This window comes from Nerophis lumbriciformis, linkage group LG09, assembly GCF_033978685.3.
Source record: "Nerophis lumbriciformis linkage group LG09, RoL_Nlum_v2.1, whole genome shotgun sequence".
Taxonomy (NCBI): domain Eukaryota; kingdom Metazoa; phylum Chordata; class Actinopteri; order Syngnathiformes; family Syngnathidae; genus Nerophis; species Nerophis lumbriciformis.
The window spans coordinates 38,871,910-38,889,336 of record NC_084556.2 but is presented as its reverse complement, the minus strand read 5'-3'; the positions used below and the strand labels follow the sequence as shown (position 1 = coordinate 38,889,336).

Genomic DNA, 17,427 nt, shown 5'->3' with positions numbered 1-17,427 from the left:
CGAGAAATGCAGAAGAAGAAGAACAAGTAGAACAAGGAGAATGAATGCAAATGCGGTCGAGTGTTGACAGCTAAATAACCTGTCTAAGACTGACTTTTTAAAGTATACTCTTTGTTTTACATGCACTCTTATTTACTTATGTGCTTTGTCATTAAAATATTGTTTTAAAAGCCATTGTGCCAGTTTTACACTCTAGGCAGTAGGTGGCGGTAATTCACCTTAGTGTTGGTTTAACAATTGCCAATAAAATATCAAAGAGGAAGAAGACTCGCAAGGCAAGAACGAAGTAGAATCACTTTATTGAAGACGTGACGGACGTAACTGCCGATAAATAACATTTCGACATGGAGACAATAGTAGAAAAGCTGGAGGTCATGGTGAGTATAATGCAACGTTTGGATACAACTTTGTTTATTGTAATTTCCCTTTTGCACGTAATTCTACCGATCCCTGTGAGCGGCTACCATGTTTTTAAATTCTCGCGCGTTTTGAAGACGTTACATACCGTGACACAGACACACTACATTGACATTGTCATTTATTTCCACCTCATAAAGCGTCCGTGGATATAAGAGTTTTTGTTTTAAGACCGAGCTGCACAGTTCTAGCTATCTTTTTTCTCTGTCTTCACAGCTTTTATTTGTTGGCCATTAGTTAACTACGGTGGCCGAGGTCGATCACAACAGTTGCAACTTGTAAACGCCACAACACCACTATCGAAAGTGACTGCAGGCCAAGTGATGTAGATAGACCAATTGGCTGAGGTGGAAAGTTGAAATTGTATTGAACATATTTTGTTATTGATTGTTTACGCCAGACACAAAGTGACATCGATAACAATAGCCTACATTTCCAAACATCATTTACGTTTCTTCAACTTTCCGCCTGCATACTTGCCAACTCTCCCGGATTTTCCAGGAGAATCCCGAAATTCAGCGCCTCTCCCGAAAACCTCCCGGGACAAATTTTCTCCCGAAAATCTCCCGAAATTCAGGTGGACTCAGGTCCATGAGGACCTGAGTCCGCTTTCCCACAATATAAACAGCGTACCTGCCCAATCACGTTATAACTGTAGAATGATGGAGGGCGAGTTCTTGGTTTCTTATGTTGGTTTATTGTTAGGCAGTTTCATTAACGTCCTCCCAGCGCGGTAACAACACACAACAACTGCAGTCACGTTTTTGTCTACCGTAAAGCAGTTCGCCTGCCGTAAACAGCAATGTTGTGACACTCTTAAACAGCACAATATTGCCATCTAGTGCATTTGATGAAAGCACTTTTGTGCGTGCCACACAGCAATGCATCATCAGAGAGGCTGTTCAGCATGGTTAGAAAAATAGTGACAGAGAATAGAACAAGGATGGACAATTCAACCCTTAACTCAACAATGAGTAGATGAGTGTTATGTGTGTGTATATGTGTAAATAAATGAACACTGAAATTCAAGTATTTAATTTAAATATATATATATCTATATATATATATATATATATATATATATATATGCAGGTAAAAGCCAGTAAATTAGAATATTTTGAAAAACTTGATTTATTTCAGTAATTGCATTCAAAAGGTGTAACTTGTACATTATATTTATTCATTGCACACAGACTGATGCATTCAAATGTTTATTTCATTTAATTTTGATGATTTGAAGTGGCAACAAATGAAAATCCAAAATTCCGTGTGTCACAAAATTAGAATATTACTTAAGGCTAATACAAAAAAGGGATTTTTAGAAATGTTGGCCAACTGAAAAGTATGAAAATGAAAAATATGAGCATGTACAATACTCAATACTTGGTTGGAGCTCCTTTTGCCTCAATTACTGCGTTAATGCGGCGTGGCATGGAGTCGATGAGTTTCTGGCACTGCTCAGGTGTTATGAGAGCCCAGGTTGCTCTGATAGTGGCCTTCAACTCTTCTGCGTTTTTAGGTCTGGCATTCTGCATCTTCCTTTTCACAATACCCCACAGATTTTCTATGGGGCTAAGGTCAGGGGAGTTGGCAGGCCAATTTAGAACAGAAATACCATGGTCCGTAAACCAGGCACGGGTAGATTTTGCGCTGTGTGCAGGCGCCAAGTCCTGTTGGAACTTGAAATCTCCATCTCCATAGAGCAGGTCAGCAGCAGGAAGCATGAAGTGCTCTAAAACTTGCTGGTAGACGGCTGCGTTGACCCTGGATCTCAGGAAACAGAGTGGACCGACACCAGCAGATGACATGGCACCCCAAACCATCACTGATGGTGGAAACTTTACACTAGACTTCAGGCAACGTGGATCCTGTGCCTCTCCTGTCTTCCTCCAGACTCTGGGACCTCGATTTCCAAAGGAAATGCAAAATTTGCTTTCGTCAGAAAACATGACTTTGGACCACTCAGCAGCAATTCAGCTGGCGTCGGATGATTGAGGGTACCCCCCCTCATGAAACAGGCCTGTAGAGATGAAATAGTCTTGTGATTTTTTTCCCACACATACATATATTGCGCTCTACTACGGTATCGAGCACTATTTTTTGGATAACCTTATTAAGACATATATATATATATATATATATATATATATATATATATATATAAATATATACCGTATATATATATGAAATACTTGACTTGGTGAATTCTAGCTGTAAATATACTCCTCCCCTCTTAACCACGCCCCCTGCACCCCCCCCCCCCCCCCTACTATTTACAGTTTCACGTATGAAATTATATTTGATATCAATATGTTTGCACCTTTGTCGGTTTACTGGATTTCTAGCTAGTGCAATAGCTCCCTGTTTGTCATCGTAAACCTTGGTTTGTGCATTGTGACACTTATCAATACCCTTGAGTAACTGTTGCAAATACATACACTCCTGTATGGCTGACGCTAAGGCCATGTATTCTGCCTCGCAGGTAGACAGTGCAACTGTCGGTTGCTTTCGACTCTTCCTTGAAATTAGTGCACTTTTCTTACTTAAACTGGCACAGTACCCTGTGGTGCTACGTCTATCTGTGACCTCAGATGCCCAGTCAGCATCACTGTGGACTATTAGACCAAGTTCACCTGTGTCATCCTTTTTAAAACATAACCCACGGTCTGTTGTACCTTTTAAGATACCTGAGCACGTGCTTTACAGTGTTCCAATGCTCCTCATTTGGCTCAGCAAAATGCTGGGAAAGTTTACTGACCACATAACTAAAATCTGGTCTAGTGCAAGTAGCCAAATATTAAAAATTAAACTTACAATCCTGCATCCCAAATCTGGAGAGGATTTTGTTCACGTACCTGTGTTGTAACATTGTGACTTGGTCCTCTGATTGTTTAAAATCTATCCCTAGAAAACTGTTAAATTTCCCCAGGTCTTTCATTTTAAATCTCTCAGTGAGCATCACTTTGGCATTTTTCACAACCTCCTCATTGTTAGCAGCAATTATCAGATCATCAACCCACACAATCAAAATCACTTTTTCATTTTCTTTTTCCCTTGTGTATTGGCAGTTATCAGCAAGATTTTGATCAAAACCGTTATCAGTGAGATATACATGCAACAGAGAATTCCAGTTTCGACCTGACTGTTTGAGATCATATAAGGACTTCTCTAATTTGCATACTAGCTTCTCTCTTGTTTTTGACTTTTTCTCGTAACCTTCAGATTGTGTGAGATAGACCTCACAGTCAATTGGTGCGTGTAGGTATGCGGTTTTCACATCCATTTGATGTAAAACTAGATCTTCCTGCACTGCTTTTTGCATAACTACTCTGACAGTTGTCATGTCAGCAGTAGGCGAGAATGTTTCCTCATAATCAATGCCTTGTTTTTGGCTATAACCTTTTGCAACAAATCTTGCTTTACACTTATCTGACCCATCGGTATTACTCTTGAGTGTATACACCCACCTACCCACCACTGCCTTTTTGCCTGGTGGTAACTGGGTGATTTTGAATGTATCATTATCTTTTAGTGACTGCATTTCGTCATTCATTGCACTTATCCACTGCCGTGACCTGGTTGATCGTATGGCATCCTGGTAATTTTGTGGTATATCGCAAACTGCTCTATAACATGAGTCTACACAAGTTACCAGCCTGCCTGCTGTGTCTTCCATGTCATATTCCTGTAGGCGCACGGGCCTTCTTCTAACTCTAGGTGGGTTCTTTCTTCCCTGACCCCCAGCGCTAGACTGTTCACCTTCAATCTCTGAAACAGAAACATCATCTTTAACACTTTGACCTGATGCATTTCCCATTTTTTCATCATCACTTTCCTCATTGTCAAGGACCCTGGGGTGTACCTCTATGTCCTGATACTGAGTGTGTGGTCCATGTGTTTGTGTTTCTTTTTCGTTGACTGTCTTGTTTGTGAATTTCACTAGCCTGTGTTTTTGGATCGTTTCTGTGTCTGTATAAAATACAAGATAAGCTGGGCTGTTCTTGTCGTACCCGATAAAACGACCCTGCTCACATCTAGGATCTAACTTCCATTTCTCTTGTGTGTATGCAAAGCACACAGATCCGAATTTCTGAAGTTTGGACATGTTTGGCTTCTTGCCTGTAAGCATCTCATATGGTGTTTTCCTTGTGCGGTTACTGTAACATGTGTTTCGCACATAGGCAGCTGTCTGTACAGCATAATTCCACATTTTGTCTGGTAGTTTACTGTCAAAAAGCATACACCTGCCCATCTCATAGAGGGTTCTCCAACTTCTCTCTGCCGTGCCATTTTGGTGAAGCGAATAGGGTGCAGATGTCTTGTGCTTAATCTTATTTTTGGTTAACAGTGCTTTGAATTCCTTGCTCGTAAATTCAGTACCATTATCCGAGCGTAGACATTTAAATTCCCCAAAAGGGGCGGAGTCTGCTAAGAACCTCTCTGTGGCATGTACCGCATCACTTTTGCATTTAAAAAAAATATACAGTCATGGCACCTGAATAGTCGTCCGTAAAGGACTGTGCATATTTGTGACCTTCTAAGCTTGGGGTTCTCATAGGACCGGCTAAATCTGTATGCACCAGTTGTAAGGGCTCTGTAGCCTTTCTGTCTGGCTCCCTATTTCTTGTCTGTGTGAATTGACCTTTTACACATATGTCACACAGCTGTACTGGTCTGGCTGCACTGACTCTGATTTTCATACCTCTTACCACACCCATTAATTTTTGTACATCCTCATAATTGCAGTGACCTAATATTTCATGCCAGGTTTGCATGTCGTGGCACATACTGCATTTATCAATATTTTTCTGAACAGTTGATAAGTAAAACAGATTACCACTCTCATGGAAGTCAAACCTGTCCCCTTTCTTGGTGATCATGTGGCTGTCTCCCTTCTTGAATGTCACCGTCGGTCCACCGTTTGTTGCCCTTGCCACTGAGAAGATGTCGTGTGGATAGGTTGGTATATACAACGCCTCCTGTAGCTGTGCTCTTTGTTTTTGTCCCTCGTTGTCTAGCAGATAGATCAGCGCCGTCCCTCTGCGTTGCGCCGTCCCACTGCACTTGGTCCCATCCGCCAGCTCGATAGAATGGGTGTCGGGCTGGAATGTGTTGTCAAAGCTCTTGAACTTGGCGATGTCTTCACAATATGAGATGTCGCTCCGGCGTCCATCATTATCCCTTTCTTCTTCACGTTGACAGATGGCCTCTCGTCTGTTGCATGCTTGGCCATGAAACGTTGATCCTCGTCGTCGATGTCCTCCTCTTCTTCTGCAACTTTTCTGGCTGCGTCTTTTCCCTTTTTCCTTCCATAGAGACTCTGCGTGTGTGTGTTACTCTTGCAGTGACTGCACCACACTTTCTTGGTATACCTGGTTCTGATATGCCCTTTTTCTCCACATTTGTAACATATCGGAGTGGCTTCCCCTTCCTTCCAGTGTGTCTTGGTGCCTTGTTTGCTTTGCTTTGTGCTAGTCTTCATCATGATCTTCATCACACTGTCTGCAGGTCCAGTTGTCCTCATCTTCTCAGATTCTTCATAAACCCTCAGTCTTCTCTTGAAGTCCTTAAATGTCACGTTGTCCTCATTTTGTATAACGTGGACAGCCAGTGGTCTGAATGAGTCTGGCAGTCCATTCAAAATGGTGGCCACAAGCAGCCCGTCACTCATGTTCTCTCCTGCATTACGAAGAGCTGTAATTATATTCTCAGCCCTTATCATATAATCAGTCACAGTCTCATTCCCTTCCATTTTTATAGTGGTCAATGAAGTGTACAGGTTTAGAATCCTGGGCTTGCTCTTTCCAGAATAATGTTCTCTTAATAATTTCAAGACTTTCCTTCCATCATCGGCGGCGTCATGTCTTATCAATGATAGTGTTGTGATCCGCTGCCCGGATCATACTTTGTATTTACGTTTTCAAGATACTTGTGTTTTTGGTTAGTTTTGGACTCCTTGAGTACCTGTTTTGTACACCTGAGTTTGTTTCCATGGCTGCTTATTATTTTCACCTGCAGCGTTTGTTCCCGACACGCACCTGTTTGTCATCACTGACATTATTATTTAAGTCTGTCCTCCCTGTCATTCGTTCTGGCTTCGTAGTTTATTTTCGTGCAACAGTTGACGACTTTTGTTCCGGCTCTGTACCTGTTAGCTTCCACGCTAAACTCCCTTTTTGTTACCTTCTAGCTCCCATGCTAGCTCTTTTAGTTTTTGCCTTATGTGCTATGAGCACCCTTTTCTTTTTTCCAGTATAAGTTATATTTAAATAAATACTTTCTTACCTGCACGCTGTGTCTGACGCCCGTCTGCATTCCTGAGAGAACGAACCCCGCATCACAATGCGCCCCGGTCGTCACAGTACGAAGCCAGCAAAAAGTTCTTTCGCTACGGGCTTGACGGAGGTAGATGAAGGTGCGTGGATGGTCCTCCGAGCGATGGAAGCAGAGACGCTCCGCTGTTCTCCAGATGAGGAGATGATATGGGGACCTGGAGGTGTTCTGGTCCCGATCGACTCCATCTGGCCCGGGGAGGTCCGCTCTCAGCCCGCTCGCACGCGTCAGCGAAGGCGGAAGTCGCACAAGACGGCTTCAGCTCGCGACAGAGACGCGCCACCCCCGCAATTCTTCCCTCCGGAACACAGCCAACCAGCCCATGATTCCCCTCCGCCGATGTTTGGTAATCCCATCACTCACTTTGCCAAACAGTTCACTGATTGGGCTGTCAGTCAGCTGGAGACCCGCGCGGATGACGTCATCCCGTCCACTGGTGATGACCTCATAGACGAAGACATTTTTTTAAATTCAGTCAATTCTTTGTCAGCCGCCTCCAAATGACTTTAATTCAACAATTAAATACTATCAGGACATTTTTGTTAATTATAAGTCTAGTCAGTACCAGTCACATTCTGGTTTTCAAGCTCCGCCCCCAATTACTTTGGCCCCACCCCCTAGGGCTCAAACTCCGCCCACTCCTCTGTTTTCTCCCTCCTGGTCATCCCGACAGTCCCATATTGGGGAGATGAATAGACAATTTGGACATTTAAAAGGGGAGGAGCCTACCCCCCTCCTCACCTCCTCCTTCCCACCCCTAAAGACTGTTCGAGACTGCACAAGACGCGTCTGGGATCCGCTTCTTGAGGGGGGGGCTAGTACTGGGTGCTTTGCTAGTGGGCGGGCACAGCAGCACCCAGCCAAGCTCAAACCTCCATGCCGACCTCCGCCACCAGATCTTCGGCGTGCTAAGCCACAACCTCCTGCTCCAAGGCTGGTTCCCACACCAGCGCCGGCTCCAAGGCTGGTTCCCACACCAGCGCCGGCTCCAAGGCTGGTTCCCACACCAGCGCCGGCTCCAAGGCTGGTTCCCACACCAGCGCCGGCTCCAAGGCTGGTTTCCGCACCAGCACCGACTCCAAGTCTGGTTTCCGTACCAGCACCTGTTTCCACGGCAACGACAACGACAGCCCGGACGCCCGCCACTCTGACGCCACCATCAACCCTGGTGGTCCTGCAAACACCATCCTCTCCACCTCCTGCTCCATCGCTGCAAAGCACACGAAACCCCGCAGTGACCGACCAAGTAAAAAGGGCATTGCACCAACAGGCCAAACAACTTGGACAACAGGAGGAACAGTTTGGCGTTCTTGGGGCTTGCGTCAATGCCATGGCGGAACGCCAAGACGCCCGCCTTGATGTTTTGGAGAGACAGCTGGGCAGTATACTCTCCGCGCTGCAGGTGATGATTCCACCTACGGCCAACGCAGCAGTCCAGCTGAGACATTCACCACCCGCAGATACTCCGTTGCCTGCTCCGCCCACGCCGACAGACGAGCCGCCTGCTCCGCCCACGCCGACAGACGAGCCGCCTGCTCCGCCTCTGGCTCCGCCCACGCCGACAGACGAGCCGCCTGCTCCGCCTCTGGCTCCGCCCACGCCGACAGACGAGCCGCCTGCTCCGCCCACGCCGACAGACGAGCCGCCTGCTCCGCCTCTGGCTCCACCCACGCCGACGGCGCCTCCTACTTCCATGGCGACGGCGCCTCCTGCTTCCATGGCGACCACGCCTCCTGCTTCCATGGCGACGGCGCCTCCTGCTTCCATGGCGACGGCGCCTCCTGCTTCCACGGCGACGGCGCCTCCTGCTTCCACGGCGACGGCGCCTCCTGCTTCCACGGCGACGGCGCCTCCTGCTTCCACGGCGACGGCGCCTCCTGCTTCCACGGCGACGGCGCCTCCTGCTTCCACGGCGACGGCGCCTCCTGCTTCCACGGCGACGGCGCCTCCTGCTTCCACGGCGACGGCGCCTCCTGCTTCCACGGCGACGACGGCGCCTCCTGTTTCCACGGCGACGACGACGCTTCCTGTTTCCACGGCGACGACGACGCTTCCTGTTTCCACGGCGACGACGACGCCTCCTGTTTCCACGGCGACGACGACGCCTCCTGTTTCCACGGCGGCGACGACGCTTCCTGTTTCCACGGCGGCGACGACGCTTCCTGTTTCCACGGCGGCGACGACGCTTCCTCCTGTTTCCACGGCGACGACGACGCTTCCTCCTGCTTCCACGGTGACGTCTGCTCTCTCCTCGTCGTCTCAGCGACCTCGAGTAGTCTGGCGGCGCAAGCGGCGCTCTCGGAGGTTAGAGTATGGACGCCAGTGGCGCAAACAGCAGCGACACCCGAGACGTAGTCGCAGAACTCTCCGGCTGCTGAACTTCTGGCGCCACTCACGCCCACCTTCTCGGCAGCCACAAATGTGGCCTTTCCGTGGTCGCCCGCCTCGCCTCCGGCAGCGGCGTTCCATTCGCCGCCGCCACCTGACTCGTCCCCGGTGGATTCGGGGACATGTGACCTGGCGACCCTCCGCCAAATCCTCCCTCCACCCTCCCTGGACTCTTGAACTTTGTTATAGTTGGGGGGGTTTTAGTTTTTCAAGGGGACATCTGGAATCTGTCCCTTAAGGGGGGGGTACTGTTGTGATCCGCTGCCCGGATCATACTTTTTATTTACGTTTTCAAGATACTTGTGTTTTTGGTTAGTTTTGGACTCCTTGAGTACCTGTTTTGTACACCTGAGTTTGTTTCCATGGCTGCTTATTATTTTCACCTGCAGCGTTTGTTCCCGACACGCACTGTTTGTCATCACTGACATTATTATTTAAGTCTGTCCTCCCTGTCATTCGTTCTGGCTTCGTAGTTTGTTTTCGTGCAACAGTTGACGACTTTTGTTCCGGCTCTGTACCTGTTAGCTTCCACGCTAAACTCCCTTTTTGTTACCTTCTAGCTCCCATGCTAGCTCTTTTAGTTTTTGCCTTATGTGCTATGAGCACCCTTTTCTTTTTTCCAGTATAAGTTATATTTAAATAAATACTTTCTTACCTGCACGCTGTGTCTGACGCCCGTCTGCATTCCTGAGAGAACAAACCCCGCATCACAATGCGCCCCGGTCGTCACAGATAGGCTCTTATCATCTAGTGCATTTACTAGTTGAGCATAACAATCTGCATTCTTCGCTGGATCTGCAGCTATGGCAGCCTCGTCAGCAAGCTCTCTCAAAATGGCGTCTTTTAGCTTCAGAATGTGTAAACGGCTAAGGAATCGCGTTTCCCATAGATCATACTTATCTTCTGTTCCATCGAAGACAATCTGCTGTTGTAGCGTTCCTGCTACGGCAATTTTCATTTTTATTATTTTTATAGTTTGCGATCTCCAAAACGTTGCTCAGGCTGTGGCTTTTTGAGTCCTCAATTTTCGCGGGGTTCTCTTGGCGCCATCTTTATCCTGGCTAGTCTAGTAGCTTCTCTTGGCTAACAGTTCTTCTTACTTCTGTTACCTTGTTGTTGCTCTAGACTTGCATGACTGGGCCCATAACCTGTTGAGCTTCGTTGGCGTTGCGGTGAAGAAGAAAGATGTATTCAAACTCTCATCAGACATATTTTACCTTCGGACTTGTAGGTATATTTATTGTAGCGGCAGCATCGTAACTGTGTTGCCGCTCTAACGATCAGAATGACATATGACACCGGAGCAGGAAGTATAGGTGTCAGGTAACACAGAGGTAAACACTGCCCTCTAATGGACACAATGAGTAAGGGCGTACAACAGTATTACACTTAACAACTTCCGTTATCGCTTTACATGGTTGTGCTTTTGTTGTTGTGTTGTGGTGTTTTTATTTTTTGAGGCTTTTACAATTGTGTTGTGGCGTAAAGTTGTTGTGTCGTGGCGCTCGCGTTTGTTGTGGTGTCTGCAATTGTTGGGACCTTTCTCAGCCGCCGTAGGTTAATCTGCAACAAATAAACTGAAAGTCTGTGTGTAGTTATTGGAATTTTGCCCATTATTCATAATCCTTTTTTTATTCATTCTAACTCGTAAAAATACGTTAGCAAAGGTCTGCTTATAATAGAGCCGATTGAGGTTTTTTTTTGGAACGCTTTATAGGCAAAATAACCAATCAACATTTTATGTCCACACTAAGTATATATGTAATGTATTAACAGGCACATTCATAATATGTAATATTTATGTATTTTGGTCATTTTAAGCATACGGCAGCGTATTACTTTCACAGATGTATCACAACATTAGCTTTTCTCTTCAACAACAACTACTAATCATGCAGACTTCATTAACGCCAACAACAATTGCTTTGGGAAAACTATGATTCAGAACCTTATCTTTTTTTAACCTTGTTATAAGAAGGATGATCTACAAGTTATAATGGCTGTGTGCTTAACAGAACCAGCTCTAGTTTAACAATAAGCATCAAGTAGCAGTATTGCCAAGTACAAAAATTAGCATACTACAAACATAATAAAACAATCACTTACTGTACAATGTCTGCTCTCAGCGGGATGCCGACTCATGGGATGTTTATATCTTCCCATTTGGACGACAAATTAATCATAATCCACCCAGAGGTTAAAAAAAGGTGGCTGTAAACAAGTGTTGTTTCGTGTCCTTCTCGCCATCTTTGGGTCAACGATTACCAACTTCTCGGTTCATGGCCACAACCTTCTGTTATCAAGATGAGAGGCACGATTTATGATCTAGAATTAACTCTCACCAGCTCATAGGCAATGCAGAAGCTCACCGGCCCAATATGTCAATATAGCAGCATAAGATAGTTAGCTCTTTGTGATCCCGGCACCACTAAAATAGTTTGTCAGGGTTAGCGATTACAATAACTGTATTGTTAATACTTGGTTAATAATCTCTATTTTATGCTGCATAGGGATGTCCCGATCCGATATTTGGATCGGATCGGCCGCCGATATTTGCCAAAAAATGCGTATCGGCAAGGCATGGGAAAATGCCGATCCAGATCCAGTTTAAAAAAAACTCCGGTCCGTGTTTTCCAACGCACAGATTTAAATAATACATTCCACTTTTCTGCTGCTCCCTATTTCCGTTCTGCATTTTCCAGCACACCTTCAACACATCCACAGGTCTGTGGATTCTCACGCAGTTGCTTTTAGCTGCTGGCATTGCACTACAGGCTCTTCCCACTCCTTCTTCTGTCTCCTTCTCACAGACAGCAAGCGCAACTTCTTACACACGTCACATACTGTTACGTCACATACGTATACATACCTGCCAACTATTCCGGTTTTCCCGTAATTATTACGGTTTTCATCAACCTATTCCGGGTTACGGTTGCAGTGATAAAAAATACGGTTTTTCATTAATTAAAAAAATATATTTAAAAAAGTTTTATTCACGAAATCGCGTAACAACAATGACAATCGACACTGCTTCCCGTAACTTCCTATCGAGCCATTCCGAATGCCATGCACGAGGCTATTTATAGCACCGCTGCCAAGCACGAGGCACCTGTTGCCATTGTTTACAAACGAGCGAACGATCATGGAATCAGCCGGAGAAAAATCGCAAACGAGTCTTAAACCGAAAAGAAAACTGCAGTCATTCCGTGAAGAATATTCAAAAGCCTATCCGGGAATAATTATCCGTTCCAAAAAGTGTGAAAACTACGCGAATTGCACCTTGTGCAGACAAGATTTTTCGATCGGACACGGAGGAATTAGCGATGTAAAAGACCACGTTGGGACAAAAAAACACAAGTCTAATGCCGTTGCTAGCGATACAAGTGGAAAACTTTCAACGTTTTTCGGATTTTAGCCACAAAAAGGTAATGACACCAATGTTATCTATTGGAATTGTTGAGTACTGTTATACTGTTAAAAGTGTTTATACTATTTATGCTTTCAAGTCCAAGTTGAAGAAATCTTGTTAAATGTTGACAGCATAACTACCAAAATACAGAAGTATGTCCTTAATATTTTTGCAGTGCTATTTCTGTTGAAAAGTTAAAATGATTACATTAGAGATGTGATGTGCCACTTTTCAAGTGTCTGATTGCTTAAATTAATTTTCATTCATTTTTCATATTTTGAATTCTTTTGAAAGGCTTACAAAAAAACTACATTTGAATTGTAATTCCATGCTATTGACAGGACTATTAATTTTAATGAAGTTAGCTTACCATGTTTACAGTATGATAATTGTGATAGAAACGTGAATTTTAGGCACAGAATATTTTTTACAATTGAACAAGGCAGTAGATTATACAAGCTTGGACAGAAAGTTAATAATGACACCAATTTTTTTTTTTAATGGAATTGTTTAGTACTGTTTTACCATTTGTTTACTGTAAAAAGTGTTTATACTGTTTATACTTTCAATTAACAAATTGAAGTCTTGTGAAAGGTTGAAAGGATAACTGGCATTAACTGTCAAAATAATTTCAAACTATTGAAGTTAGCTTACAGAATAAACATGTCAATCAACCCGTATGATTTTTGCTGTAATATTTTTGTTTTGAAAAGTCACTGTGACTGATAGAAAAGTAATGGTTTTAGCAACATTTTAACCTGTCTGAATGCTAATAATCATTTTGCGTCGGGGGGCGAAGCCTGAACCCCCCACCAGGACTTTGTCCTGGACCTACCGGGGCCTGCGGCCCCTGGACCCTGGCTACTAGGTTTTTCTGATTTCAAAAGTTGGCAGGTATGCGTATACGTCCTCTCCCAGCAGAGAGGTAGCAGCATGGCTAATGTTAGCTGTGATGCTAGCGCAGCCGCTAAGGTGCGCGCCTGCTCAAACGTCCTCTGCGCACGGCAAATCTATGCCACGCACAAAATCAAATAAAAAAATAAGCGCATAACAATTTTCGACACACGGACACGACAGAGAAAACAGTTTTCGTCATCATTGTTCAAATATTGTAACGTCTGTCGAGACGCTTATCTCCATTCGGTGCCACACGTCCACACCATCAAAATGCAGAGGCAAACATTTCCACATCAACACCGCATGAAAAAAATAGTGATTTTTTTTTAGTGGTGATTTCCTTCTCTGCATGAAAGTTTAAAAGTAGCATATATTAATGCAGTATGAAGAAGAATGTTTTAATGTAGACATGCAAGCATTGAAAATCAAGACTACATTTCCTGCAAATGGGTGCATTTCTACCCTATATTTTAACTTTAGATTTATTCTCATACCAAACTCTTTTGGCTGTCTTTTTGACACTTACATCAGGCGCCCCCCTCCACACCCCGGATTATAAATGATGTAAATAATTCAATGTGATTACCGTATTTTCCGCACTATAAGGCGCACCGGATTATTAGCCGCACCTTCTATGAATTACATATTTCATAATTTTGTCCACCAATAAGCCGCCCCGGACTAAAAGCCGCGCCTACGCTGCGCTAAAGTGAATGTCAAAAAAACGCTGCGCTAAAGTGAATGTCAAAAAAACAGTCAGATAGTTCAGTCAAACTTTAATAATATATTGAAAACCAGCGTTCTAACAACTCTGTCCCAAAATGTACGCAAATGTGCAATCACAAACATAGTAAAATTCAAAATGGTGTAGAGCAATAAATAGCAACATAATGTTGCTCGAACGTTAATGTCACAACACACAAAATAAACATAGCGCTCACCTTCTGAAGTTATTCTTCATTCGTAAATCCTTCGAATTCTTCGTCTTCGGTGTCCGAATTGAAAAGTTGCGCAAGCGTGGGATCCAAAATGGCCGGTTCCGTCTCGTAGAAGTCATCGGGAGTCAGTGTCGCTGTTGTTCTGTGAATCCTGCCTTCCGGAAAGCTCGGACCACAGTTGTGACCGAAATATCTGCCCAAGCATTTACGATCCACTGGCAAATGTTGGCGTATGTCGTCCGAGGCTGTCTGCCCGTCTTAGTGAAGGTGTGTTCGCCTTCGGAGCTGTGTGAAAAAAGCCACCCGGCCTCTTCGCGTAAACTTCCCTTAACCACTCGCTCATCTTTTCTTCATCCATCCATCCCTTCGAGTTAGCTTTTATGATGACGCCGGCTGGAAAGGTCTCTTTTGGCAAGGTCTTCCTTTTGAATATCACCATGAGTGGAAGTTAGCATGGCAAGCTAGAACCACAGTGAAGGATGACTTCTCATTCCCTGTGGAGCGAATATTCACCGTACGTGCTCCCGTTCCACAGTGCGGTTCAGTTGCTGTGAAATACGGTAGTAATCCGTGTGCGGATGGAGAGATTGCGTCTTTTTATGAACCAGATCGTTTAGTAGGAGCCATTTTGTGGTCTTTACAGATGTAAACAGGAAATGAAACGTACGGTGATATCCGCGCGTTTTTTCTTCTTCTTCCGGGGGCGGGTGAAGCGCTTCCTGTTCTATGGGGGCGGGTGAAGCGCTTCCTGTTCTATGGGGGCGGGTGCTTTCCTTGGCGGTTGCTTGCGTAGAAGAAGAAGCGCTTCCTGTTCTACCGGGAAAAAAGATGGCGGCTGTTTACCGAAGTTGCGAGATCGAAACTTTATGAAAATTAATCGTAATAAAGCGCACCGGGTTATAAGGCGCACTGTTAGCTTTTGAGAAAAATTGTGGTTTTTAGGTGCGCCTTATAGTGCGGAAAATACGGTATCTTGTGTGATGACTGTATTATGATGATAGTATATATCTGATCGTATATATCTGTATCATGAATCAATTTAAGTGGACCCCGACTTAAACAAGTTGAAAAACTTATTCGGGTGTTACCATTTAGTGGTCAATTGTACGGAATATGTACTTCACTGTGCAACCTACTAATAAAATAATCAATCAATCAAAACACATAGAATCATCATATTGCTGTGATTATATGCATCAAGTGTTCATTCAAGGCTAAGGCAAAACATCGAGATATATATCGTGTATCGCAATATGGCCTTAAAATATCGCAATATTATAAAAAGGCCATATCGCCCAGCCCTAGTTTCAATGATGCCATTTCTGTTTGTCATGTATAATTTTGTCTAATTTGTGTTTATCCTTGAATAAACAGGTCAGTTTCTTGTTACCAACCATTGTGTATTATTCAAACTCTCCTAAAACAGCTGGTTAGTTGTTATCAAGAGTACTAAAACTCTTTTCAACATGATTCTGACAACTAAGTAGGCTAAATAACTTTAAACTTTAATACATGCTCGGATAGGCCCGTATCGGTCAGTATCGGTATCGGTCAGTATCGGTATCGGATCGGAAGTGCAAAAACAATATCGGTATCGGCTCGGAAGTGCAAAAACCTGGATCGGGACATCCCTAATGCTGCAGCTGTCACATATACTGTAATATTGTACATGGTAATTGTTGTATATTGTATATATGATATAGACATAATATAATATAATATATCAGTATATATAATATACTGTACATATATTATGTAAATATTACTAATGTATGTTATATTTTATATCGCTATATTTAGTCTATTTATACATGCATTGTCCTTTCCATCCTTACAATTTCCATCATTGTAACTGAGCTACTGTGTGGAACAATTTCCCTTGTGGATCATTAAAGTTTGTTGTCTAAGTCTAATATTCAGTTCACAAGATATAAATGGAGTATTGGTGGTGTTTTTGGATGTTCATTTAGAGGGCTTCATGGGCGGAATAGTGTACTCCCAGTACGTGCCATATTTTAGACTTAGAATCCATTAAAAAAAGAAAACGCATGTGTTCTTGTCTTACATAGGAATTGTGAAATTCCAAAAAATGCAGTTCCACTATAGTTGAAGGAGCATATCAATAAATTGCGTAATTAATTTACATTTATACATGTCGCTCTGCCCCACATCTTTGGAACTCTTTACCACCAAACCTTCACAACTTAGATTCAATATCCCTCTTCAAATCAAGACTCAAAACACACCTATTCCTGACTGCTTATTCATTGTAATCATCTTTTCTTTTCTCTTTGTTGTTGTTGTTTTTTTTTATCCAATTTGATTTTATTGTTGTGATTTTGTACGGTGTCCTTGAGTGCCCAGAAAGGCGTCTTATAAATTTAATATAACATTTATTATTATTATGGTTAAAGCAATCTTTTTTGTGATAATCACATGCGTTAACTCTGACAGCCCTAATTGTTATCAACAATTTCTGGGATGTTACTGACGTCACGTCCAGCTCATGTCCCACCCAATGAATACCGGTGGTAGTCAAGCTTGCTCGTGTTCTTAATGGGTACTAGGTGGCATTTAGCCTTTCTCGAGACAAAATGCTATATTTAAATTGTTGTCAGCTGTACGAACCGTTCAAATCGCGGAAAGGATAAATGTTATTTCAGAGTTCCTCGAGAGATTAATCAAAAAGGCGGAAAAGTGCAAGATTTGTGGAAACGACGACGAAAAAGTAACACACATTGCAGTCCTCGGGAGCAGAGTAAAACAATGCATGAGTTTTGCAGCGATCGCTTCGTTAAAGGTTTCTTTATATACTTTTAATCGTTATTATTTCCTATTTAAGTATTATCTTGATATTATTTGTATTTCTTAAACACATGTTTCCTACAAGTGTTTCAAAAACCATAAAAGAAAGCAAATGTGAGCAAGACCTAAAAGAGTTAAAGGGAAACTGCACTTTTTTGGAACTTTGCCTATTGTTCACAATCCTTATGAGAGACAGGAAGACAAAAGATTTTAGTTTTGTTTTTCCCCGCATTCTAACAT

At 43.5% G+C, this 17,427-nt stretch overlaps 1 protein-coding gene across 3 annotated transcripts in view; it reads left to right on the top strand.

The window, feature by feature from the left end:
- Positions 1 to 57: 57 nt before the first annotated feature.
- Positions 58 to 17,427, top strand: part of ska2 (spindle and kinetochore associated complex subunit 2) — a 36,192-nt gene continuing 18,822 nt past the window's right edge. The window contains exon 1 of one of the 3 annotated variants that reach the window (XM_061963194.2): positions 58 to 377. In XM_061963194.2, the coding sequence (XP_061819178.1) occupies positions 345 to 377 (33 nt within the window). In that variant the 5' untranslated portion in view covers positions 58 to 344. The remainder of the gene's footprint in view (positions 378 to 17,427) is intronic. The other 2 variants (XM_061963192.2, XM_061963193.2) reach the window with 2 other exon arrangements.